Here is a 26,370-nt window from a genome sequence, read left to right as displayed (position 1 = left end):
AGACTAAAATCCCCAATGATATAGGCTCACTACAGAAGTAAAATTCAAATTTAAGAGTATAAAATGTGGCCACATTGCCGTTTGTTGATAAAATTTTTAATAAACTAAAGCTATCCAACTCTAAAGAGAGTTCTATTTGCAGGGAGTAAATTACAGGGTTAGGTTAGTATCATGCACACAAAAAAATCTTTATATAAGGATTTGGTGTAACCAGAAAAAATTCTATTTATTCCAGTGAGATTTGATCTTGTCTGAAGCAATAGAATTGATCCCTCTGGGGAAAAAATATCATCATTTCTTTTATTAATCCACAATCAATACATAAATATATAGCCCATAAGAAATCAAAAACTAAAAAACAGACAAGCAAACAGCATGAACAAGATAAATCATAAGTCCATCCTTACTAAGATTTTATCATTCAGTTCTTCAAAATATTATTTGTCCAGGGAAAAATGTCCATAGCCTATCTCACCTTTACAGTGATTAGCCTCTTTTTCTATTCCTCCTTCTATGACAAATGTAAGAAACATTTAGCAATCTTCAGTGACAACTCAAGCCAAACCTATCAGCTAAGAGGGCTTCTAGAGGAATTATTGGCTGGTTATGCATGAGCATGTTTTGGTTTGTGCCCAGTTGATGGCCCACAGGGACCAAGAAGTAAAAATTTCAATCACCTAGGCTGTTTTGTCTACAATCTGCCCAATGACCCATAGCTCTGATTTTTAACTTCTTAATTAATTGTTGTGACTGTGCACACAGCCCTGTACAACAAATGTTTTCTCTGAAAGTGTATTTCATTCTCTCAATTATTCAAGCAAGAAACTTAGGAGTTACCTCTCCCTCATGTCCACTTTCAACAGGAAACAGCATGAGAATCTGCCATCTCCTCTTCACCCCAGGACCATGGCCCTAACTGAGGCTGCAATCACTGTTCTACAGGCTGCTGGGGAGCTTCTGCACTGGTCCCCCCCGCTTCCGGTCCCTATCCTCCCCACCTCCATCAGTGTTACCTTCTTGAGGCGCAGATCTCATCATGTCACCCTCATGCTTGGAAGCCTTTAACGGTTCCCTAGAGACAGAGAAACATCTGAACAGCTGAGTTGGTATTAATAGAATTTGGCTATTTGTCTAGGGTCATCTCTCACAGTATTGATCGCACACACACATACACACACACAACACTCACACACTGTAAGATCCATCCATACCAGCCTGAAGTACCTCTATTTTCTCAGGCTCTGTAGATTTTACTGATGTCTGTAGTTCTTCCTGTCATTTTTAGAGCTAACTGTGCTTGTATCTGCCCTTGTGGCTCACGGAGGATTCTCAATAGCCAAGGCCCTAGAAAAGAGCCTGGATGTTATAAGCTTAGATCTTGCTTACTATATGTTTGTTGAATTCAGTTCATATTTTATAGATTTTATACTAGGGATTCCTGTTTTCCTATCAGTAGATAGTCTCGGTCATGCACCTGCTCTTCTGTATGTTTTGTATACACAATCAGATTTCATGTGAATTAATAGAGTGGACGTCTGGAAAGTGGGCTGAACCAAAAAAAAAACATGAGGAGATATTTGTTCATGACATTATGATGTCAGACTTCTTCAACAGATATTTCCAGTGTACTGGAACTTAAAAGGCAAAGCATCCAAAATCTTTCTTTAGACCCACCTCCTGAATCCCTTTTGTCTCACTCTGATTTCCTCTAGGTCTTTGACAAGTACCAAATCATATTTGCCGCCCAGGTTCTCTCCCAGCTTTGACTAGCCTCTCTCCTGTGAAGGTTCAAACTCCCCCCTTCATCCAGTCTGACAGGACATCCAAAGAAAAATGTTGGTTAAGCATTATTAAGATGAAGAGCAAATTTGTGAACACAAAGAATGTATCATAAGGCAGTCATGATAAGCTCTCTCATTTTGTTCAACATGATATTCAGTTAATTGGTGAGGATGGTGACTCTTGCCCATTGTTGAGCCTATGGCTGATATAGGCTACAAAATGATCACAGGGCATTACAATGACAGCTGTGATGTCAAAATGGCTAACCCTGGTGAGCTGGCAATGGTGGCAAGTAGCAAAGAACACAGGTTTTGTGGTCAAACAGACATGGGTTCAAATCCTCACTCTGCTGCTTCCTAGTTCTGTGATTCGGGGCAAGTTTAACCAAGCCTCATTATCTGCAACTACAAAGTGGGCAATAACCATAGTACCTGTTACACAGGATTACAGTCAGGATTCAATGAAACCGTACATGTAAAGCACTTGGCACGGTTCCTGTAACTCAATAAACATTAGCTTTTATTATAGTTCTGAAAATCACTTTAATTTGAACCACCTTAACATCAGATTAGCATCTGATTGTATAGTTTGGGTTTGCCTACAGTGCTAGCTTTAAAATTTTATTGTTCTATGCATAGGTCTCCATCAGAACCTTCTAAGAAATCTTTCTTCAAATACTTCTCACAAGAAACATGAACTATTTACCTTTCCGAGAATGGGAGGGGAAAGGAGAAGCAGAACCCTTTCACTTCTTCCTCATAAAAAAACAACTGGAACCGTATTTTGTAAACATGTCAAGTTTTGTTAAAAATAATTAACACTGGCCAGTCTTCAGATGAGTAGTTCTGTGGTAAGATGGAAAGAAGCCTGAAGTAGAAGTCAAGGGACTTGGGTTTGAAATCCAGTTCAGACAGTAATGGGCTGTGTGACCAAGTATCCCTGGGCCTCAGATTTTATATGTAGAAAATACCAGAGATAGATTGAATTATGGTTCTCAAACTCAAATGCCCAATGGGGGTTGGGGTGATAAGTTAAATGAAGGAAACAGTTGGGTATAAGACAGTAGGGAGTGGTAGTAACTGGGGTAAACCAGACAAGACATGTCTTACCTAAAAATGACATCTTCAGTTTCAACTGATCATTGCTGATGAGAATGTGGCACATGAATATGCAGTCTTCTTTTTTAAATTTTCAGGGGAAGGCAGAAATCTGGAGGCAGATTTTTTTAAACAGGATGAAGACCAAACAAAACATATGTAATTGGCATTTTGAGACCTTCATGTTCAATTAACTAAGGTCTCTTTCTGCTTAAAAATTCTATTGTATTCTATTCTATTCTACAAACAGAGTACTGTTTGTAGAATAGAATACATAATATAGAAAATGGCCTTGTTAAAGAAAAGGACAAAATTTATTGTATGAATTCTAACAAACCAGTAAATTAGATTGTTAAATGAAAGAGCTTCATTCTATGGAACTGACTATTATAAAGTTATTATTAGAATAATAATGTAGTTCCCAATTTCCCAAGCAGGTCCACTGGGACTTTACCAGGACCTCCCATGGTGGCTGATGGTAAAACAATGTTTCAGTATCCCTCCCATGGGGCAAGGACTGGAAAGGAATTGTTGAGTCCATTTACATGGCAGGATGACAGGTGTTTGCCTGTGTAAATTGTGATTAAAAAACAATGAGCCTTTAAAAAATAAACAGACTAGAATTTATATGCACAAGTAACTCCTGACTTGCAGAGAATTCCTTACGGGAGATCAGAGATTCTTCCTAACTTTGCTTCTATAGCTAAATGTTTCTAGATCTTTGAGAATTGTCTTCACTGCCAGTTTACAAGTCACACAATAAAACCAGGCAAAGTTTTGTTAGGGGACATTTGTCATTTTTGTATTGCCTGATGCCAAGCACTGTATATGTCTCATTTTTTATTTCATCATCACAATAACCCTGTGAAGAAGTGTGATTATGTCCATTTTGCAGATGAAGCACTAAATCCTAGAAGGGTTAGGTAACCTCCACGATGTCACACCCCTCATAAGTCGCAGAGCCGGAGTGTAAACCCACATCCTCACTTTTAACTACTTCTCTCTGCTTCCTCTTGAATATGAATAACTGGGCTTAACTTTGCATAGCTTTGCTCCCCAAATTGAATCCCCTCTCAAAGGGTTAACCTATGCCATTAGTGAGGATATGCAGGGGATGTGTCCTCATTCCTGGAGACAATCATTGACAAGCCCTTTCAAAGAGTGGCCCGCTGCAAGAACATCGAGTTTCCCTAGGGTTCAACTCTCCTTTGTATGTGTAAACTCTGGTCTCCTTCCTTTGAAAGAGAGAGAGAGTGAAGAAAAGAGCAAACAGAAAGGGACTTATATACTTTAAAGTTATATCTTAGACCAATGTTTTCTAAACTTGTGTCCTATAGAACAGTTGTCCTGAAAAAAAAAAAAAGAGTTCTGTGCTCAAATAAATTTGGGAAACTGCCCATTCTATCCCTGCTTGGCTACTTTCAATGCACCTTGGCTTAGAAAAGCCTCTGGAATTATTTTATGTTGTTTTCCTTTTCTTAACCTACAGTAGGATATTGGGAATCTATGCCTTCGGTGTTCGCTTTATTTATTTATTTATTTATTTAAAAGAGCTTCTTTTTATTTTATTTTTTATTATTTATTCATTTATTTATTTATTTATGGCTGTGTTGGGTCTTTGTTGCCGTGCGCGGGCTTTCTCTAGTTGCAGCAAGCGGGGGCTACTCTTCGTTGCGGTGCGCGGGCTTCTCATTGCGGTGGCTTCTCGTTGCGGAACACGGGCTCTAGGTGCGCGGGCTTCAGTAGTTGCGGCACATGGGCTTAGTTGCTCCACGGCATGTGGGATCTTCCTGGACCAGGGCTCGAACCCGTGTCCCCTGCATTGGCAGGCGGATTCTTAACCACTGCGCCACCAGGGAAGTCCCTTGCTTTATTTATTAGCTTAATTATTTATACCTCAGCTTGTTCTAGAGAGGCTTGCTAACAGAGCTTGGGCGGGTAGAAAGAATCCTATCTTAAAGGATCCATTAAACCATCTATCTCCATATAAGGAGTGACTCACTGCCAGGCTCTCCACCTGGTCAAGCAGCGTGGCACACTCTGCTTCTTTGGGGACCTCCCAGTGGAGCTCCATCTTTCAGAGGAAGTAGATTATCACTTGCAGCCCATTCAACAGGAAAAAGCCCCTTGAGCTTAAATTTACACTCTCACTATTTTTGTTTTGAGAGGATTCCCTCACAGCTATTTCCCAAATGGCTAATCCAGCATTTCCCTGGGTATACACACTGTATGTAAAACTCAGTGATAAAAGGGTCCCATTATCAATAAGATTGGGAAGCTGCATATTTAAATCCCTTTTGAAGAGTCTCAATTTACTTAAGGATAGAAAGATTCGTGTAATTAGGAACCCCGAGTAACTTCATTTACCCGCTTTCCCCAAATTTATTTGCCTGGTTTTTTCTGTTGTTGTTCATGTAAAACCTCTTAACCCCGTAAAGGCCTTGTGTTCCAGGGACTACACTCTGGGAACTACTGGGCAAGGCTAGCCTAGATTTGTAGCAGATACTGGGCAGATCTGATAGGACTGAAAAGAGGAAGCATGGCCTTGCCCATGACCATTACCAGTCCAGGGGGAGATCATACCTGGGCACAGAATCCCAGCTCTGCCAGTTACAAGCTTCAAATTACTTTACCTCTCTCACCTTGGGTTTCGTTGTATTTTAAATGGAGACTATAAAACCTACATTATAGTGTTCATTGGAGGAGCAAAATGAGTTAATAGATGGCAATCTGATAAAGATGAGGCTTGGCATAGAATAGGCTTTAAATACTTTAAATAAAATTTAAGTCCCTCCTCCTTTGTTTTTTAGGAGCAGGGAAATACAGACTGAATTTACAAACAACATCGGGAGGGTGGGCTGTTGACTAGTTATGCCAATGTCTATAAAGGAAAAGTTTTGACTATCCTGGGAGGAGAGGTAATGAACTATAAAACCAAAGGGGTGGGCCCATGCTCAAGTCTTTGCTAGTGTGCATGCCAAGAATATTCCCCAGGGAATCCCTGCAAATCTAAAATCTACATTCTAAACCTGGCGCTGCTGCTGACAAAAGATGTGGCCTTGAATAAGTCACTTAATTCTGCGGGCCTCAGTTTCCTCACCTGAGGAATTGAATGGCATATCCCTCTAGGGTGCCCCCCCCCTCAGACTTATGAGAGCAAAATTAAGGTTATTCTCCATCAAGCCAGGTCGAAGAGGTGGTGGTCTACTTAAGGATCAGCTGAATTACATTGAAAATGTTTTCCAAGGATGAAAAGTCAAAAAGAACTGTGACATAATGTGCTCATATGTGATGTTCCCATTTTAATGCTTTCCTATCTTAAGAGCATATTTTAAAATATTCAAATGTAAATTATTCAAGTGGCACATGCACTTAGAATGTGTGCATTTAACTAAAGTTAATCATCAGCCTATTACTAATTTTCATTCAACCAGTCCTATTCTTTTGGATAAAGGAGAATATTAGTAACAGCTAGAAGGTCTGAATCATTTAAGCAGAGGCAGCTCTAAACAAGTTGGCCAGCCCCTCCAGCTATGCCCTCGAATCTTCCAACAGCTGTAACCCATGCATCTTGCTCTCTCATTTACATATATATGCACATATACACATACAGGCACACATATGTACTTGGAAGTATGTTTACGCAACACTGCCCATGGCTGCCTAATTCCCTGGACAACGCTAATAACAGTTCTCTTAGGTAGGTGACAATCTCACTGGACCTCAGTTTCCCACTCTATATAACTAAGGTCCTTCACTAGAGCTAAAAGCTCTTCCAGCTCTGATATTTTATGTCTATGATCTTTGCTGAGCTATTTCTTGGCAGAAGCATTGGAGACATGCTCTTATACATTATCTCATGGAATTCTTAGAATCTTCCAGGAAATCTTTTTGTTACTATCATTCCTATTTTAACAGATGATGAAATAGATTTACCTCCTTGATGTATCATTTACATAATAAGTGGCAGCCACAAACTTAGAAACCAGATTCTCTATTCTATGTCTAATCAGTGCCATCTCTAAGTGACAGCCCAATGCTGGCTGCTCACTCTTCTCTTCTTCATCCAGAGTAGCCCTTACTGAGGGGGGGTTTATGGGAGAGCCCCCTAAATCATCCCCCCCTCCATAGCTGCAAGAATCTGCTTTGGGCTGGAAGATAAAATGCAGACCACTTGTGGAACAATGACAATTCTGATGGCAGTTAAGATGTCACGGGTGACTAGAGAGAGTCTGAAGAAGTGTCATTAGAGCCAGGGGGCCCTGATGTGACCAGATGAGCAGTCTGGTTTGAGACAAGGGGAGATTTTCCCAGCAGGGTTATTCCTCCCATTCAGCCATCTGCAGACCTGCCTCCCCACGATGCCCCACTCCTCACGTAGAGGCCATGCCTACTCTTCCATGAATGAAGCCTGCAGCGCTACAAGCCTGACGCATACATCTTTCAAGCTAGTTTAGACCCCTCATTTGACAACATAGAGAGAAGAAGTGATGTGCTCAAGGCCACACAGAGGATTTATGGCCAAGTGGGAATGAAGACCCAGGCTTTGCGATTCCCTCTGCAACATGCTCCTTCCCTGGTCCCTAGAAGAGGTGAGAAGCCAGGGCAAGAAACCGCTTCAGCAGCCCATCAGCCTTGGCATCGACACATGTCCCTCCTGCCCAGTTATTTTACTCTTGTGGACCCCCAGCTGGACGTTGGGCAGCCTTAGCCTTGACCTCCTTCTAATGTAGCTAGATCCTCATTCTGTGATCCTCCGCTTTTTCCTTTACTTCTCTATTGCTGATTCCAGCACTTGAGCTCCATGCTAACCCTATCACACACTTCTCTGCTCCTTTTGAATTAAGTGCTGCTGGTCCTAGCTTTTCAGCTAGGAACCCCCTAATAACCTTTCAGCCTTGGTGTTAATTTATTGCTTATGGAGAGATGTGACCCACTGCTACAGACAGTTGAAAATAGGTAGTCAGAAGGAAGAACTGGAGCTCAGGGTTAGCAGACATTTTACAGATCTCATCCTCTGGTCCCAGTGCAATATTAATTTTAAATTATGAAAGCTTTTTTAAAAAAAAAAAAACTATCATCAACAGGAGATTTTAAGAATATTATTCTAAATATTTGTTGAAATCAAATATGCAATTTTAAGAGATTACATTTAAAACTTACTGGATGCTTTACATAGAGGTAAAGTCATATTTCTAAATATTGATACTTTCATTTTAAATCAGAAAGAATAAAAACATATGAATTGAGCATGAAACAATACATATTCTAAGGATCTCAAGAGAAAATAAACAATAAACAGAAAAAATAATAAATTAGGAAGCAGTGGGAATAATAAGTAAATCCAAGATTTCATTTTTGGAAAAACCCAATAAAATAGCAGACATTTGAAGGAAGTAATATGTACTTGCAAGTGGCGGGGCGGGGGAGGGCATTAATTATTCAACAACAGGCTTTGGCAAACTTGGGTAAATATCTAGGCAGGAATCAAGGCAATGTCTCACCTCACATCATAGATAAAAGTAAGTCCCAAATAAATTAGAGTCCAAAAAAAAGCTTAAGGAGGGAGGTTTAGGTAATATTTCATTAATATCAAGGTAGGAAAAAACATTTTAAGAATTACAGCAAAGAAAGAATATATAATAGAAGTTGATATATTTTGTTAAAATGTAAAACGTCTATATGTTAAAAATAATGATTCAAAAGGCAAATCATAATCAGTAGGGAAAAACTCAGCATCAAATAATAAAGGAAAAGAATAGGTAATACCCTTAGTAAATAAAAGGTGCTTAGAAAGCAACAAAAATGGTCAAAGGACATGATTTCATAGAAAAAGAAACAAAAATGATAATACTAAATGTTGGTAAGGATGTGGTAAGAACAGGCCTTTTTATATTCAGAATTGAACATGTAATTTGATACAAGTTAGTAATAAACTAGAGACACACAAACCATATACAATCAATAATGCTACTTTTAAAAATCTATCCTAAGTCTATTCTAAGGAAAGAATTAGGAATATGGAAAAATACTTGCATGAGAGGGTGGTTATGGTAGTGTTTATAATAGTGAAAATTGGAGTCAACAATAAAAAAGTTAAATCCCGATATCTCCATAATACAAAACGTACTCGTCTGTTAAAATTATATATTGAAAATGTATTGTCCTGAGAAATTGTTCTTGAAAAAATAAGTACATTAAAAGGAGGACACAGAACAATATAAAAATTATTATTCCAATTTTATAAATATATACATGTATATATCATATATTTATTATATATACACATATTCACATCTTTAGGTAGTATGATTACAGTGATCTTTATTTTCTTCTTTAAGCTTTTCTTTATTTTCCAGAATTTCTACACTGAGCATATAGCGTCCTTAAGCAGAATACACTGAACTGCCTTCAGATTTTTAAAATTCTTGACTTGAAAAAAATACAAGTTGACATGATCTTAACGTGACTTTAAGACTGCTTATTTTGAGTAATTAATTCCTTTAAAAAAGGAATTATGATTTAATTAGATTTCTTAAATCTGCATAAGCTGAGTAGTGTTATTATGGTTGTCTACCGGAATGTGGATGTTGTATCACTATGTGATCCGGGTCCTATACTGAGAGACCACCCAGTGTGTGGAAAGGGCAGTAGACCAGGAGTCTTGGGCCTCATGACCTTGGTCAAAGCTTTTAACAGCCCTCTAGGCCTCAGTTTCCTCCTGCCAAACAGCTATTAACAGCTACTCTACAACTTTCACAGAGTTGTTTCAAAGACCAAATAAGATAATGCAGCAGGAGTCTATGAAATACAGGCTATTATGGAGGCAACAATCATCATTTAAAGAATGAGCTATTGCCTGCATGGTATTGATAGTTGATATGTATGGTCTTAAATGTCTTTCTTGATAAGGAAATATACACTCCCTTGGTTGCAGAGGAAAAAAATCCTCCCCACACCTCCTACACTCCGTTGTTTTCGTACTGCATTCATGAGACTGATGGCTAAGAGACCTAAGTGCACAGCCCTTGGGGGGAGGGTACAGAAAGGACAAGGTGCATCCCTGTGTCCACCTCCACCAAAATTCTAGGGAACAGTGCCTGCCTTTTTCCCTCCCTAAGAATAGAGGAAGTGGCAGAGACCTCAAATGTTCCCACAGGATCAGGGGCAGAGGGCAAACTCTACATTATCTCTGCACCAACCTACCGGATGGCCGCTTGGCAAGTGTATGGATAGAGATCTGTGATTCGTAGCTCAGGGTAACCAGTTCATTCAGACAGTACACTTATCCCCACCCACCCCTCCATGTGCTACTTTTGTGAGGGCAGTTGTCAAATCTGAGTCATATTATTGTGGACTCCTGCTACCTGTAGTTATGGAGACAGGACAATCCACAGCACCTCTGTGTACCAGAGCAACTATTCCAGCCAAACCTGCTGCAAGGAGCACAGGCCCCCTCGGTCACCACAGGTAAAGGAAGGCTATTGTGGCTGACCAGAAAGTTTACCATATGCAGCCCTGGCTGTGTGTAAGAGACACCTGGGGAGCTTTTAAATATCCCATGCCCAGGCCACACCCCAGGTATAGAATTTAACCAGAATCCCTGAGGGCGAGAACCTGGTATCAGTATTCTTAAAGCTCCCCAGGTGATTCCAAGTGCAGCTAAGATTGAGAAGCACAGATGTAGGGCCTAACACAGATCTGGGCATCTCCCTGCTCCAGTCTTCACACACACTGCCCTTTGTGAGGTCTCCTCTGCATTCCACTCTCTTCTGAGTGTGCCTTGCACAGTTTGCCTGCCGTGGAGCTAACTCAACCCTAAGGCCTCTTTTCTCCTTCAGCTCCTCTGCTGGCTGGTTCCATCTGTTTGTGATTCCAAATCCCTAAGAAGGGATTCATCTTCAGCCCAACTCACCTTTTTGAACCAGACTAGCTGGGCCATGGGATGCTGACTGACCCCAGGATCAGCTACTCTGGATGAAGAACGGAGTCCTTCTTGTTCTCGTAATTTATGAAAAGGGGCAGAGGTCATGCGGTATAAAACCTGGCCACCTTGGTCTGCCCCAGATCTGTTTTGTGTGAAGATGGGGTGGGGTGACACAGTTTCCCTTAACAGGGACTTTGGGATTCTTTAACACATCTGGCTCAATAACAAATCATGATATTGAAATCAAACATTTATAAAGGAACCCATACAAATTAAAGATTGGCATTTTACCCCCTTTATATCACAGGACCTTTTAAAGTTTTTTTAAGTATATATAGGATAATAAAATGGATAGCCTGCTCAACTATATTTAGAATGCATGTATAAATTTACAAATCTTTGTCCATGGAATCCTTGTCCAAAGAAAATTACAATTGAATTTAGAATCTAAGGACTAAGATATTCATTATTATCTTAGCCAGAGGGATTTGTTTTAGCTTTTATAAGAAAACTTTTTATTGAAATATAATTTACGTAAAGAAAAGTGTGCATACCCTAAGTGTACATCTTGATAGTTTAAATTAAGACAATTTTTTTAGAGCCGTTTTAGGTTCACAGCAAAATTGAAGAGAAGGCACAGAGATTTCCCATAGACCCACTACCCTGACACGTGCATAGCCTCCCCCATCACCAGCCTCCTCCACCAAGGTGGTATGTTTGTTACAACTGATGAACTTACTTGATCACCCAGAGTCCATAGTCTACGTTAGGGTTCAGTCTTGGTGCTGTACATCCTATGGACAAATGTACAGTGACATGTATCCATCATTATGGTAGCACACAGAGTATTTGCACTGCCCTAAAAATCCTCTATGCTCTGCCTATTCATCACTCCCACCCCTGCCATGATTTTTTATAAAGTTAACACCCTTGTAACCAGCACCCAGGTCAAGAAACCAAACATTATCATTACCCCAAAGACTCCCTTTGTGCCCCCTTCCAGTTGCTACTCATCTTCGAGGGTAAACCCTATCTTGACTTCTGCCAGCATAGATTAGTTTTGCTGGGTTTTGTTCTTTATATAAGTGCAATCATGTAGGATGTACTTTATTGCATTCTGGCTTCTTTCCCCGGACTTAGGTTTGTGAGATTCACCCATATTCTTGCGTGTTGTTGTAGTTTTAGCCAGAGGTTTTGATCCTTACGAGCTAGTTCAGCAAACACAATTCAGCCAGGAAATATGCTCAGGGCTGAGGACCCAAAAGTCAATAAAGATAAGCCCCTGCTGTAAGGAACATTCAATCTAGTAATGTAGTAATGACCAGAATTTAATGTAAAGTAAATCCCTCTTTATTTTACAAATGTTTATTCAGTGTCCACTATGGGACAGGCACTATTACAGGTGCTAGGGATAAGCAATGAACAAGCAGATAAAAATTCTAGTGGAAACCCTGTTTTAGTTCCCTGACATGTGTGGGCTAATTCTGCCCACTAATATCTATATCCTACCCTGTTATGCATATGATTCAACATAAGGAGAACGAGTGTTAGAAGCCATTTCTTCCAGTGACTTGGAGTGAGTGATTTTGAAGTCACTGGTCCAACCACGGGACAGTTTGCAAACCAGTGAGCATGGGAGGTATTTCTCTGTATCTATTTCTGCCTTATTTCATTCTCTCCATCCTTGATGCTGCCTATACAGAATGAAACAAAAATCTGGAACCTAAGGAAGACTTTGGATGGTAGCGTACCTTGGAGTAAGGCTGAGCAATCCTCTTGTTTCCCAGAACCATGAAGTAAGAAGAGACAATTGCCAAAGTTGTGACTGAAATCATAAAACTTTGAATTTGTTTGAATAACTATGGGCATCTAATACGTATGACTATTCGATAGTGTTGACTCTTCAGAGTCTAGTGAATCACTTGAGTATAAAGCCATGTATGATGTTGGAAGGAGAAGGGATAGAAGAGAATCCAACATCATTCCAGGCATGATAGCGTAGGAAGAAATGCAAGAGATCATCTGGTTTTGTTTGTTTGGTTTGTGTTTTCCCCCATTTTTACAGAAATTTTCAAGCATATATAAAAGTAGAGATAATAGTAAAATTCACTCCCATGGACCTAGCCTCCAGCTTCAGAAATTACCACCTCATGCTCAGTTCATCTCTAACCCACTGCTACCCCCTCCTCTCAATATTTTGAAGGAATCCCAGATGTCAAATAAGTTATTCACAACTGTTTAGAAAGTGAGATCTCCTAGTTTTAATCCCCTTAGTTAACAGGCTCAGAGAGGGTAAGTCACTAAGTTGGTTAGTGGCAGTTATTTGTAACCCCTACACCTCAAAAATAAAAGTCAAAAAGTTTACTAACAGAGAATATTGGACTTTACATAGTACAATTAAACAGTACGTATGAGACATGAGTTGTCAAATTATGTCAAACTTCTGGTCTGTCCCATGACCACGGTCACATTTTGGACTCTAATTACAAGTGAAATATGAGGTTCTCCCATATGAAAACCTTAACACGTAGACTAAATATCACTTGAACTCATTGTAAATTTGTCATCAGTACATGTAAAACTTTATTTTCAGTTTTTATCAAAACTTTATCTAATGAATTCCATAAATTGTCACTCTAAAAAAATAACTTTGTATTATTTGACCTATAACCACCTCTGTTAAGCCTCCCATTCAGAAAAAAAATTCTTCGGGAAATTCAACAGGATGTGGGGAAAGCTGGTTGATGTTCCTTTTCATCAGTTATTTTGAAACCAAATCCCTTTGGATTTTGAAATTGCAAATAAATTTGTCCAAGTAAAAGTATTCCTTTTCAACTATGTAGTAATAAAATGGGTCTGAGACTCTTCCTAAGCCTCATTGTTTCCCATCTTCAGCCTGTTCTATTTTCAAAGTAGGAGGTTAGTTGATTTTTATTAAGCCAGTGTCGGTGGCTTATCTACTATGAGATATCATAGCATAACCGGACATGGAGCTAGTTTTCTAGGTTTCCCAGGCTTGAAACCATGACACCATTATTTGGCCTGGTCAGAATGTTCCAGAAGTTTCTAGAGCAAGAGGGAGAGATTCTGCTAGTGTCTTTGCATGGAAACCTGCAACATGTTGATTTGGCTGTCGACTGCCATACTTGCCCTATTGTATCTCAAAATGTTACCCAGGGCATGTGACATCCATCCCTGTGAGGAGTGGGGCACAAGGCACCCCCTCAATGAGCGTTTGATGAGATAATTGACGGTTAAAAAAAAAAGCTGCAAAAATTACCTGAATAAGTAACACTGTAGAAGGCAGACATCCAGACATTTTTCCGTGCACAACTCCCACTCGTTTCTCTGAGAGATAAAAGCAGCAAAGATTGACAATCTGTCAGTTTAACCATTTCATTGTGAACTTTTTCTGGGCAGGTTATTCACATCGAACTCATTTGATGTGATCAGTGATGATGCTTTTATTGGTCTCCCACATCTAGAGTATTTGTAAGTAAAATAACCTTTTTTTTTTTTTTTTTAACATAATGATTCAGTACAAGGGCTCTGAGGTTCCTACAGCTGTCTGACCCAAAATATTATAACCTATTGCAGATTCATAGAAAACAACAACATCAAGTCCATTTCAAGACATACTTTCCGGGGACTAAAGTCTTTAATTCACCTGTAAGTATGAATGTTGCTATTACCTTTTAAACTTGCCAGTGGGCAATGCAATTTGATAACCTGTGGTTAAAGCACCCACTTTGCGGGTATCCATGAAAATTTAAGAAAGCCAAATGATTTCTCTACATGCACATTTGCCTTCTCTCCCTGCCATCAGCCAGTGTGTGTCCAGGAAACCAGTTACTATTAATACTAGCCCAAACCAGCAATAATTAGGAAAACAATGTACTGCAGGGAAATTGTGTGACTGAAATAACGTTTTTAATTATCTACATCATTACTCACTTCATGAATTGACTATATAGCTTAACTTGATATTCTCTCTTTCTCTTTTTCTGTACAAGCCCTGACTTCATATACATTTAAACATATACTAGAACCGCAGGCCACGTCTACACAGCGCCTGAACAACTTTTTTATAAGAGAAATATTTATTCAGTGGATGATTAGAGCTACATCAGCTGTTCTTAACGGGACAATTTTACCTCCCAGGGAACATTCACCAATATCTAGAGACATGTTTGATTGTCACAACTAGAGGATGTAACTGGGATTTAGTGGGTAGAGGGCAGCAACGCTGCTAAAATCCTGCAATGCACAGGACAGCCTCACAACCAAGAATTACCCAGCCTAAAAGGGCACAGTCCTGAGGCTGGGAAATCCTGAGTAACAGGAACCAAATAACTCCTTTCCCTTACCCTCCCCCACCCCCTACACACACACACACACACACACACACACACACACACACACTCACAGACAGATGTACTTTTAAGGAAACTAGAAGGGCATGGGAAGAAATGGCACTAACATTTGCTAAGTGCCTACTACTATGTTGGCCAGTGCGCTTTACGTGAATTTTCATTTAACACTCTCAACGATCCTGCCAGAGTCACACAACCCCCATTCTAGAAATGAGGAAACAGAAGCCTGGAGGGGATATGTGACAAGTGAACTGAGTAGTTATGGAATTGTGATAACATCAACTCAATGGCTGAACTGCTATGGCTACTCATCCATTCAGGGACTGTTTCTCAAGTGCCTAATATGTGTCTCTTTAGTGTTAGGTAAAGATGCAAGTCATCTAAGCATCACAGTCATCCTGTCGATTTTAACCTGTTGCGTCACAGTACCTCATTTCCAGCTCTGTTCTAGACCGCGGGAGGTAGCAGGTAACAAGGCAGATAAAAATGTCTGCCCTTTGAACCTTTATTCTAGGGTGTCTACGTGGTCATCATGCTGCCTTTACTAGTCCCTGTCTCTACTGCTGTTTGGATTTGCAGCAACAGGGAACTGGTGGCCAGGTGTATTTTACGAAATCACTGCACCTTTCAAGACTTCTGTATATAGTCATTATAAAATGACGAGGAAAATAATGTTTATAAAATAAACAGTTTGCAACACTGCTTTTCACGTCAGTGTTACAATGTGCTGCAAACCTGGCTGTGTATGGTACGAATGCTGTGCCATTTGATTACAGAGCCAAACACCACCAAGCCTAATCTTTCAGACAAAAATAAATAAAAGAAACGAATAAATGGAAAGATAAATGGAAGTTCGTGACTTCAACTTGAAATCTACTTGATTCACATAAATCCATTCAACGTGGCCTGTGTCTAATGGCTCCGCATCATGAGGGGCTGAAGGAAGGATGTAAGACCCTGGTGTTCTCTCTGGGAACCTGGACATAGCCTTGCCGCGCCCCTTAGTTCAATCAAGTATATCTTCTCTCCAGCCTAAAGGCCTACCTCACCTGGAGGGAAGAATGGAAAGCAGGGAGGGAGGGAGGAAGAAAGAGAGAGAAAGGAAGGAATGAGGGGGAAAGAGGGGAGGGGTGAGGAAGGGAGGAAAGTGGGGAAGAAAAAAATTTATACAACACCCTAGTGAAGAACATTCATTTTGTTTGACTAGAGCCTATTATGCCCATCAAATGAAATGGAAATATAAATTTGCGTCATTAAGAGGCCCCTTCTTTAGAGGTATGAAGAGTATAAGAAGAAGGCACTGGTACTGCATGTGCTTAATACCTAGAAATTTTCAAGCTCAAGGGACTCAAGAGGCAGCCTTCAAAGAGAGAGGCGTGAATCTTAAGAGTCAGACAATGAAAGGCAAGTCCCACCTGTCTGACCGGTGCTGGAGGTAGGAAGGAGGTTTTAGGAGGGAACAGGTTAAAGTCGATTGAATATGACCCTTAGATCTCTTGCATCTTTATCAAACACTTAGGTTGATTCGTGTGGCATTGCCAATATGAGACTCTTTTGGATCTGCAAAAATGGCATTGCCATATGGTTCATCCTAAATAGTCTCTAGGATGTGCCACACAAAAATGAATAAAATCCAGCTCCAACCTGGAAGAGCTCAGTCTAGCAAGAGGAATTAGATGAACAAATATTTTCTCACTGAGTGCCTTGTCCCCAGGCCATGATCTCCTTTCTAATTATGCTGTTCCTCCAGGTGTAGTTCTCTGCTTCTTCCTACCTTCCTTCCTTCTTTCCTTTTTTCCTTTCAAGAAGAGATGGGTAGGGAAGATTTGAAGCCCAAATGTCCCTCTGACTGCTCAGCACATCAAGTTCATTTTCCATTATTTACCACTTATAAATAAATCTGACATTTGTTTGAGCCATTAATTTTCTTTTTAAGATTTTAGAGGTGTTAGGTTTCAAAGTGCACACTCCTCCACCTCAGACCAATTCTTCTCAATTAAAGGCACACATTCAAGTAGCAAAGAATTATCACCTCACCCTCTAACCTACAGGAAGAGTTTACAAAGCTTTTTCATATTCTTGACCTCATTACACTCTCTTGATGACCTTATGAAAGATACAGGGCAGGCACTATCCCCATTGGCGAATGAGAACATGGAGGTACACCCTGAGTTTAAGCTGCTCCCCAGTTAGTAGCAGTAAAAGTTAGAGGTTTCCCGAAGTTTTTAATGAGACATCTAGTGCCCTCTCCACCATGTCAATTACAGCAGGACCGGGGAATTCCCTGGTGGTCCCGTAGTTAGGACTCTGCACTCTCACTGCTGAGGGCCTGGGTTCAATCCCTGGTTGGGGAACTAAGATCCCGCAAGCCATGCAGTGGCCAAAAAAGAAAGGAAAAAGGGAAAAAAAATTATAGCAGGATCAGAAAGCTTTATGGAGCTGGCTGGATCCTTCCACAGGACATGATCTGAGGAGCAAATATCGCTGGGGAAGGAAGAGAAGATCCTGAAGAGAGGAGCCCTAGCCTCGCTCTAGTCTCCAAATGCAAATAGTTGGGATTAGACATATACTTTTAGATCCAACTGGTTCCCACCCTGGCCTAACATTAAAGCTGCTCCAAGGGACTTGTCTGAGCATTGATATAAATTCAGTTCATTCCTAAAGAAGCAATGAACTTCTCACCTTCTTATACATCTAACTCAGTAGACTTACCTTCTAAAGAGACATTAATAGACAATTTAAAACTTACTATATAGACTCCTCTCCCCCTCAAACCAACCCCCCCCCCCAAAAAAAGAGAATTCCTTATATTTAAGTCCTTACAAATCCTGGGACCCTCTCTTGATTATTCTGAATGACTGTAATATTATACATGATTAACATAAGTGTTTGAATAGCTTATATATTTCAGAAAGGTTTGAATTTTCCTGATGACCATGTATTACTTCTGAAATCAGGGAAAAAATGAATTAAAAAATCATTTATGACCAATGATCACAAAATCTCTAAACGTTTTGTACTGGTTTCTGTTAATACCCGTGAGGTTTTCGTAAAGGTTCCCTTGGGTGTCACATGAGTGTCCTCGTGGCTAAGGCCCAGTGGAGGCACGATTGTTTGCATGCATGTATAAAGACACTTGGGGAAAATGTCATCAATGTCTACCTGCTGGGGAGCACCTACTGGCTGCTCACCACTGCGGAGGTGCAAAAGATATATACAGCAGTCCCCAAGCTCAGGGTGCCTGTGTGTCTCCAGTTAGTCAGGCAGGATGTCCTCATTTCGGCCTTCACAATGACATGCATGTAAAGAGGGCAGTGCAATATACTGGCTGAGGGGGATCTCTGCCACCAGACTGCCTGGGTTCAAAGCATGGCTTTACCCGTTAATAGCTGTGGGACATCAGGCAGGTCACTAAGCTTCATGGTGCCTCCAATTTCTTATGTGTAATATGGAAGTGATAATAATCATCTGTAAAAATGGGGGTGGGGATAATAAAATACTTAGGAGTACCTAGATCCTAAGATTGTCATGAGATTAGGTCAGTCAATCTATGCAAAGTGCCTAGAACAGAGTGTGCTATGCAGTAAACACCATCACGTAGGAATAAACTAAACCTCACTGCCTAACTTCCACTGGTCCTGGATCAGGACTCCGAATGCTGTAGTGTATTTATCCCCTTTCAACATTTTGTATGAAATTAAAATAACTGCACTTGAAGTACCGCAAATTCAGTGAGACACCAACTCAAGCTGAGAATCCGCACTGCAGGGAGGCTGGGAGCATCCCAGGTGGCCGTGGGCGATGCTTTCTTAGCAGCAGAGCCCAGTGGCACTGAAACAAACGTGCTGTCTGAGCCAGTCTGGTCTGCCTTAGAGAGAAGACTTTCCAGTAGGTTCCATACTCCATTAATAGAGGCTTTCTCAGGTAAACCATGAAAACACCAAAGTGGAGGGAATGGTCATCAGTTCCATTGGGTAGGAAAGCCTGCCTGCCATTGAGAATGCTTGACTCTTCTCAGCTAGTCTCAAGGCAGCTAGGTGCTCAGTTCGGCAGTTTCCCCGGTGTTTTACGGAATGTTTCTTAGGTAGACTCTGAGTCAGGACCTGGAGAATGGAGCTTAGTTGCAGGCACACTTTGAAGAGCCCTCCTAGGGAATTCCCTGGTGGTCCAGTGGTTAGGACTCGGCGCTTTCACTGCTGGGCCCTGGGTTCGAATCCTGGTCGGGGAACTAGAATCCTCGTGGCTCAGCCAAATTAAGAAAAAAAAAAAAGAAGAGCTGTCCTATTGTTTAGGGCTTATTACCACAGTGAGGGTTCAGAGGAGGGAGGGCACTTTGTGAGCATCGCGGAGGTGGGGCAATGGTAATTCACAGGGCTTTGCAATTTCTCCCTAACTCAGTGTCTTGGTACAAGGGCCTAAGAGAAGCATTCTCTGCTCTTTTCTTTGTCTGGATGGATGTCCTTCTTCTTATCGACTCCAGCCTGCCCCATTCATTCATTCATTTAAAAGTAGCTGTTGAGGACTTATGTTATGCCAGGCACTGGGGATACAGTGGTAAGAAAAACATCCTTCCAGTACTCACTACAGAGTCATCCTAGAAAAAAATTAACATTGATGCATGTTTTCTCAAACCTCTCATTGGCCTGTTTTCGCTCCTCTCCCAGTCAATTCTACCCCTCATCAGATACCCAGACACAGTGCATTCCTACCCCTTAGTAAAACCTAGGGTGGTGATGCTCATTGAGTCTTTTTTTTTTTTTTAATTTTGGAATTCCTTCTTTTTTTTAATCTTTTTTTTTTAACCAAAAACAAAAAACCCCACAGTTCACCCATTTCTCCCATCCCCTCAACCCCACCTCTGGCAACCACCAATTTGTTCTCTGTATCTATGAAGTTCACTGACTCTTAACACCTTGGGTATGTGAGGCTTAGAGCTGTATTCTTTGGGCAGGACGCCGGAACTCTCAGATTCACCTGCTGTTTAAAAGAACTGCCCAGGGCAGCAATAAAAACATGGTGCCTCTTCCTGTGTAACCCTAGTGGCTGCAGTAATTCAGGACTTGACTCTCATCATTTCACTCCCACTGTCTTATGACCCAGCCTCCTCCAAGCTCATGCCCTGCAGCCAGTTGCACTTCGTGCTGGTTTCTGGGGGAGGGACGTCCACTTAAGAGAAGTTAGCATGAGGACTTCAGGACACATTGTGTCAGCAAATATATTGAGACACATAATTTGAGAGAGATTCTAGACTGGTCCAAGACCCAAGAAATCTCTCCATTCAACCACCATTCAGTAAAAAGAATTATGGAGCTGTTCTCTGGAATAATCTTCTTTAGCAGCATTTTATTAATTCTGCGTAGGTGGACAGTCACAGCGGTTCATTTGTATGGTCAGTTTTCTAAATGTTGTTTCTTGGGCAAAGACCACACAAAAGCCTTTCTCCTTCCTGTCCCCTCCTCCTCCTCCCAGCTGCCCTTTATTGAGAGTAGTCCAGCTACCATCCTGAGTTATCGCATTTACTTTTTCTAACACTCTTATGATATGAGGTATTATTACCTCCGCTTAAAAATGAACAAGCTGAGTCGCAGAAAAGGTACATAACCAAAGTCACACAGCCTGTAAATAGTGGAGCCGGGATTCAAACCAAGCTCAGAAAGAATGACTCCAAAGCTGTGCTCTTTGTCACAAAATGCACCATCACTGAGACTGGAAACTTCTGATTCAGTTCCCTTTCTTCTGTGTCAAGGTTCATTGAAAAAAGCTTTCTAATCTAGTGGTAATTTCTAAAACTCAGAAAAACAACATAATTGACTTAAAAATAGATTTTAAAAGTTCTGAATGCTTGCACTTGAGAAATCTTGTATTAATTAGAGGAGGTGGAAAACATAGAAGACTTTTGAGAGTGTTTTAAATGGAATTTGAGAGAATTTTCAAGGGCTTTGGAGGCCGACAGCATAGACTCTTTTGTTTTAGTTTTTAATTTTTATTGTGAAAATTAAAAACACTCCTAAGAAAAGTATATAACATGTACATGTATAATGCTGGTTAAAAATAGAAAATTACCAGTACCTAGTACCCTTCTCTGTCATACAGCATCTGCTCCTTGTTATGTGCACATTTCTGCAGTATGGACACATGCCCCTTTCCTTGATACTATCAGGACTGTTTCTTACTTATTACCCTTGATTAGCATCAGAATCATTTTAGTGGTAAGTGGAAGAACAACTAGAAAGAGAAGGAGAAAACAATTCCTGTGATAATAGGGCAAGAATTGGAAGAAGGGAAAAGGAGATGATTAAAGAGGATGAATGGATGGCCGGATGTATGAATAGATGGATATTTATGAGGAAGCTATTTTCTAAGGAGGAATGAATGAATGGAGCTAAAAGGGAAAAAATGTAGAAAAAGGAGGAAATAAAAAGAATGTGCTGGAAGGGGGATAGATTAGACAGGCCTCCAAATTTGAGAGCTGTTGGTACTAAGAGTTGGAGGTTGAGGTGCTCTCTAGAGCAAGTGGGGCGGTGGGGGGAGGGAGGAGAAGGGCAGCCTGAGTGTGAGGAGAGAGAGCACATGGAGACATGGACATGGGGAGACATCCCTTAGACGGAATGCCTGAGTGTGTGATGCTCATACTCAGTGCTAAGCAGAAAGACCGATGCCCAGGCATCATTTTGTTACTTGTATTTTGGAGGGTTTGCTTGTTTGTTTGTTTAATACCATAATACATAAGGGGCCATAAAATGCATTTATTTCATTTATGACTACAGTTTACATCATTCTTTTTTTTTTTTTTCCAGGAGCCTTGCAAACAACAACCTCCAGACTCTCCCAAAAGACATTTTCAAAGGCCTGGATTCTTTAACAAATGTGTAAGAGGACCTAAGAAATCACTGATTAATTAATTAATTTGCAGTCGTTAACAAAGAAGCCTGGTGTTGATTATTAAATTTTTTAATTGGCTTTAAATTAAATGAGAATTTTTAAATTTTAATTTTAAATTGGCTTAAAATTTGAATTCAGTTGGACTAATGTTTGAGTCTCCTATGGTATTTACCACTATATTCTGAAAATATAGCCCCAAGTTTGCCTTTGACAAAGTGTGTGTCTGTATGGCAGGGACTGATGACAAGGGACTTGGAGGGAGTAGGAAGAGGAGGGCTAGATAGAAATTTCAAGATGCCTTTTTTTTCTCATGAGGTCCAGGAAATGGGGCTACAAAGGAAAAACATAAAGAAGTCTGGGAAACTGGCAGAATAAAGATGAAAGTTTACACCCATGGCTTGGTCAGTCAAGAGAGAAATGGAGCAGGAAGTGGGGGAAGGGAGGAAAGTTTGCCTTTTCTCTCATTAGACTGAACAACAGCTCTAGGCTTAATCCCCAGGAATTTGGCTTAAGCCCCGGGAAGGGAATGAACTTAATTATTTTTGACCCTTTTTCAAACAAAAGAGCTTTCAAACTTTGACTTTTAAGCCTCAGAGTGAAAGATCTTTGTAAAGAATTTGTGTATTTTGTAGTAAGCAAAGCAAGTAATATATGCCTAACCCTTTCAAAAGCAATTTAGCTTCAATAAGTGCCTTCCAGAACATTGGAAAGGTATTTAAATGTCACAAGGTAGAAAACAGGAACAAACGAAAGATGTATGAAAACAAAGGAGTTCTTATTTTTCAGGTACTTTGCTATAGAATATATATTCAAAACAACTTTTCTCCAATAACAAAAATCTGAGTCAAGAATTTTCTCCTAAACCCAGGATTTAACTTCAAATCAGTAAGCTATGAAAAACTTTCTTTGTTCCTTGTAGTATTCCCCCCACCCCTCCTCCATGCCTATTACCCCAATTCCTGAAAGATGGTTTATTTCCAAGAGAGTGTCAGAATCAGGACACTTCCAAATAGTCTTGGACAGACCACAGTTATCCGCTCTGGTTTACAATAGCCCAGAAAAGTTGACACTCATTATTCTGGGTCAGAGTATTCTTGGGATATGAGGTGAGTCCTGAGAATGTCTTGGAAGTTAGATGATTCTCCATGGCAGACTTGGGGATACAGCGTATTTGGGGACCCTCTGGCCCAACCTTGTGTCAGCCTATACCCCACACTAGCAAAAGAAAAAACACTTGAAATTGGCTCAGTCTCTCCAAGGAATCCCATAATGGGTTTGGCCTCTTGGGCCTACTTTGATACGCCCAAACCAAGAATCATCTAAGAAGTGCAAGGATCCATGCCAACTTGCCTTTTAGTAGATTTCTTGGTTTCTTGAATTACCCCCTAAAACACATTTTTAAATGCTTCAACATTTAAAAAGTATTCATATGCTGTGTGAAAAGTAGGTGGTTCCTATCTTAGGAATTTTGTGTGACCAAGAAGGGTTTTAGGAAAGAGATAGAGTTTTTGAACAGAAGCAATGCAAATAAACAGAGAACTTGGTGAGCTAGGATCATATGTGGAAATTTAATCTATGCTGTGCAGTTTATTATGGACATGAGCTATTATTGTATGTCTGCATTAACTCGGCTGTGTCGAAGTCATTTCCTATTAAAATTGAATTTGTAGACCATGGAATAAGATCAGGATTAATTATGTCTGTGAGGAAGAAGAAAAGCAAATAGCTCACTCGATGTAATTAAATATGGTACAACAATCACTACATCTTTCTTTTAGACCTGTGCTGCCCAATATAGTAGCCACACATGTGATCACCAAACACTTGAAATGTGTTCCTAGTGTAAATGAGGAACTGAATTTTAAATTTTACATAATTTTTAAAAAATTAAATAAAAAACTAAATTTAAATTTAAAAACTGATTCTCTGTTCAATTATTGGAAGACTTTTAAGAATGTTTGGAACAACTTGGGTGTATAAATCTGTTTTTTTCAACTGTAAATTTTGTTAACTCTAAATACAAATCAGGAATTTCTGCTGAAATTTTATTTTCCAAATTGAGATATACTGTAAGTATAAAATACACATCAGACTTCAAAGACTTAGTATACAAAGAGAATGTAAAATATCTCATTAGTAATTTTTATATTGACTATAAGTGAAAATGATAAAATTCTGTATGTATTGGGTTACATAACATATGCTATTAAAATAATTTCACTTGTTTCTTTTTAGTTTTTTAATGTGTCTATAGAAAATGTTTAACTACATATGTGGTTCACATTGTATTTCTATGGACAGCACAGCTCTAGACCGAGCTACCCTTGAATGCAAGAGGGAATAAGTTATGAGGTTCCATTGACTGGGGTGGCCTGCAAGGGCACACTGTGGTCATTCTCTGAGCCCAAAGTGAATGGTCAGTTAGGTTGAAGGTAGATTATGAGGCATGATATAAAGCCAGGTGAGGTCATTCTGCACATGTTAATTGCTAAAGTAAAAAAATAAAAAAAAAATAAATTGCTAAAGTAAAAGTCATGCCTGGGAAGGAAGGGCCCTTGTATATCAAAAGCAGCTGAAGTTTGTCTTTCAGGGACCTGAGAGGTAATTCATTTAATTGTGACTGTAAACTGAAGTGGCTGGTGGAATGGCTAGGCCACACCAATGCAACTGTCGAAGACATCTACTGTGAAGGCCCTCCAGAATACAAGAAGCGCAAAATCAATAGTCTCTCCTCCAAGGATTTTGATTGCATCATTACAGGTAATGTATTTCAAATCATTCCACCTCATAAAATTAAAATAAGGGCTACATTTTTTTACATATGCAGGAACTGATTTTTTAAATATATATATTAAAAACCAACTGAGCAATTAAAAAATATTATGAACCGTTAAAAGTTCATGTGTTTAAAAGCAAAGTAAAATTGTCATTTCACTGTTTCTCTAGAATAAATATATTTCTCGTGGACATTTGAGATCTAGCCAAGGAATGAGGCATCAGCACAGCTACTCATCATCATTTTCAATTTTTGCAGAGTTTGCAAAGTCTCAAGACCTGCCTTTTCAATCACTGTCCATAGACACTTTTTCTTATATGAACGATGAGTATGTAGTCATCGCTCAGCCTTTCACTGGAAAGTGCATTTTCCTTGAATGGGACCATGTAGAAAAGACCTTCCGGAATTATGACAACATTACAGGTATGAAAAGCCTGATCGTATTTTGAGTGGAAAGTTAAGCCACTTGGGCCAAGGGCAACAGGAAAAGATGAATGATATCAGGGAATTCTTTGGGCAGGTTGAGAATTATTTGAATCCCAAATCTATCATTTACTGAGTGCCTGGGATTGTTCCCTAAAGCTTAATTTCCTCACTTGTAAAATGGGAATAATAATACCTAACTTTCAGTGTTGTTATAAAACAATGAGAGCATATGTTCAAGAAATTTAGCATAGGACCTAGCTTAGTAAATATACAATAAAAGGTGGGTTATTTTTCTTCAATGAAAAAGTACTGGACTAAGAATTATGAGTTCTAATCTAGGTTCTGCCACAAGCTAACTGGTCAAGCCACTCACCCTCACTGGGCCCCTCTTTTTAACTATAAAATAAGGAGGTTATTTTAGATCAGTGAGTCTCAAACTTTACGGCAAAAACATTACTTCTGCAAAATGTTCATGGGAAATCTCCTGAAGTCCCCTCAGTTTTCCAATGGATTGCAGCAGGGCTTTGTGAAATCTAAACCTTACCTTTGTGTCAGGTTCTTCTTACATGTGTACAGTCTGTCAATTGCTTTGAATGAATCTTTAGATGAGCACTTAAATGAAAAATGATCATATATTTGCAGACTTTCAGATGGCATCATCTAGTCTAGGATGACGAATATGTGTCATATATACAGTCACTATCCCCTCCCTCACCCCAGACAGACATCGCTAATCTATCATGATGCTCTTTCTTGCAGAGGACAGAATCCTTCTTAACACAGTTCTCCAGGCAGTCACAATCAATCAGTCAATCAATATTGGTATATGGCTGAAAACTAGTGGCCATCTCTGATCTAGTTCCAACCCTCATTGTACAGAAGACAAAACTGAATCCCAGAGAAGTGATTTTCCCAAGGTCACAGAATCACACAGCCTTGAAAAGGGTCACAATTAGAATAATTTTGCCTATGGATGGAGCCAATTAATAGAAAGAGTTGATCCGGAACTTATTACCTCAAAGCCCTTAGAGCTGCTGTCAGAAAAAGCCTGGGACCAGATTTGCCCAGCTCTCTTTGGATTTCCTAGAGCCAAGCTCCCTCTACGAG

General features: G+C 39.9%; 2 protein-coding genes and 1 long non-coding RNA gene across 15 annotated transcripts in view; 2 read left to right on the top strand and 1 right to left on the bottom strand.

Moving 5' to 3' along the window:
* Positions 1–26,370, bottom strand: part of LOC309642380 (uncharacterized protein) — a 199,486-nt gene that overhangs the window by 16,913 nt on the left and 156,203 nt on the right. For 7 of the 12 annotated variants that reach the window (XR_014253123.1, XR_014253124.1, XR_014253125.1 and 4 more), the window contains one exon: positions 1,014–14,154. Coding sequence is in view for 5 of the 12 variants with exons in the window: in XM_082423966.1 (XP_082280092.1) it covers positions 1,014–1,072; positions 11,546–11,600; positions 12,558–12,675 (232 nt within the window). In the remaining 7 variants the exon portion in view is untranslated. Of the gene's footprint in view, positions 1–1,013; positions 14,299–26,370 lie in introns of those variants that run through there. The other 5 variants (XM_082423966.1, XM_082423964.1, XM_082423967.1 and 2 more) reach the window with 4 other exon arrangements.
* The window catches only part of LOC309642425, a 151,796-nt gene that overhangs the window by 33,641 nt on the left and 91,785 nt on the right, over positions 1–26,370 (top strand). The window lies entirely within an intron of this gene.
* LGI1 (leucine rich glioma inactivated 1) overlaps positions 1–26,370 on the top strand; it is a 33,032-nt gene that overhangs the window by 4,414 nt on the left and 2,248 nt on the right. The window contains exons 3-7 of one of the 2 annotated variants that reach the window (XM_082423701.1): positions 14,227–14,298; positions 14,404–14,475; positions 21,977–22,048; positions 24,652–24,821; positions 25,096–25,260. In XM_082423701.1, coding sequence (XP_082279827.1) covers positions 14,227–14,298; positions 14,404–14,475; positions 21,977–22,048; positions 24,652–24,821; positions 25,096–25,260 — 551 coding nt within the window. The remainder of the gene's footprint in view (positions 1–14,226; positions 14,299–14,403; positions 14,476–21,976; positions 22,049–24,651; positions 24,822–25,095; positions 25,261–26,370) is intronic. The other variant, XM_082423702.1, reaches the window with a different exon arrangement.

Source organism: Balaenoptera physalus (genome assembly GCF_965194825.1).
Source record: "Balaenoptera physalus genome assembly, chromosome: 14".
NCBI classification, from domain to species: Eukaryota; Metazoa; Chordata; class Mammalia; order Artiodactyla; family Balaenopteridae; genus Balaenoptera; species Balaenoptera physalus.
This window is presented reverse-complemented; position numbering and strand designations above follow the sequence as displayed.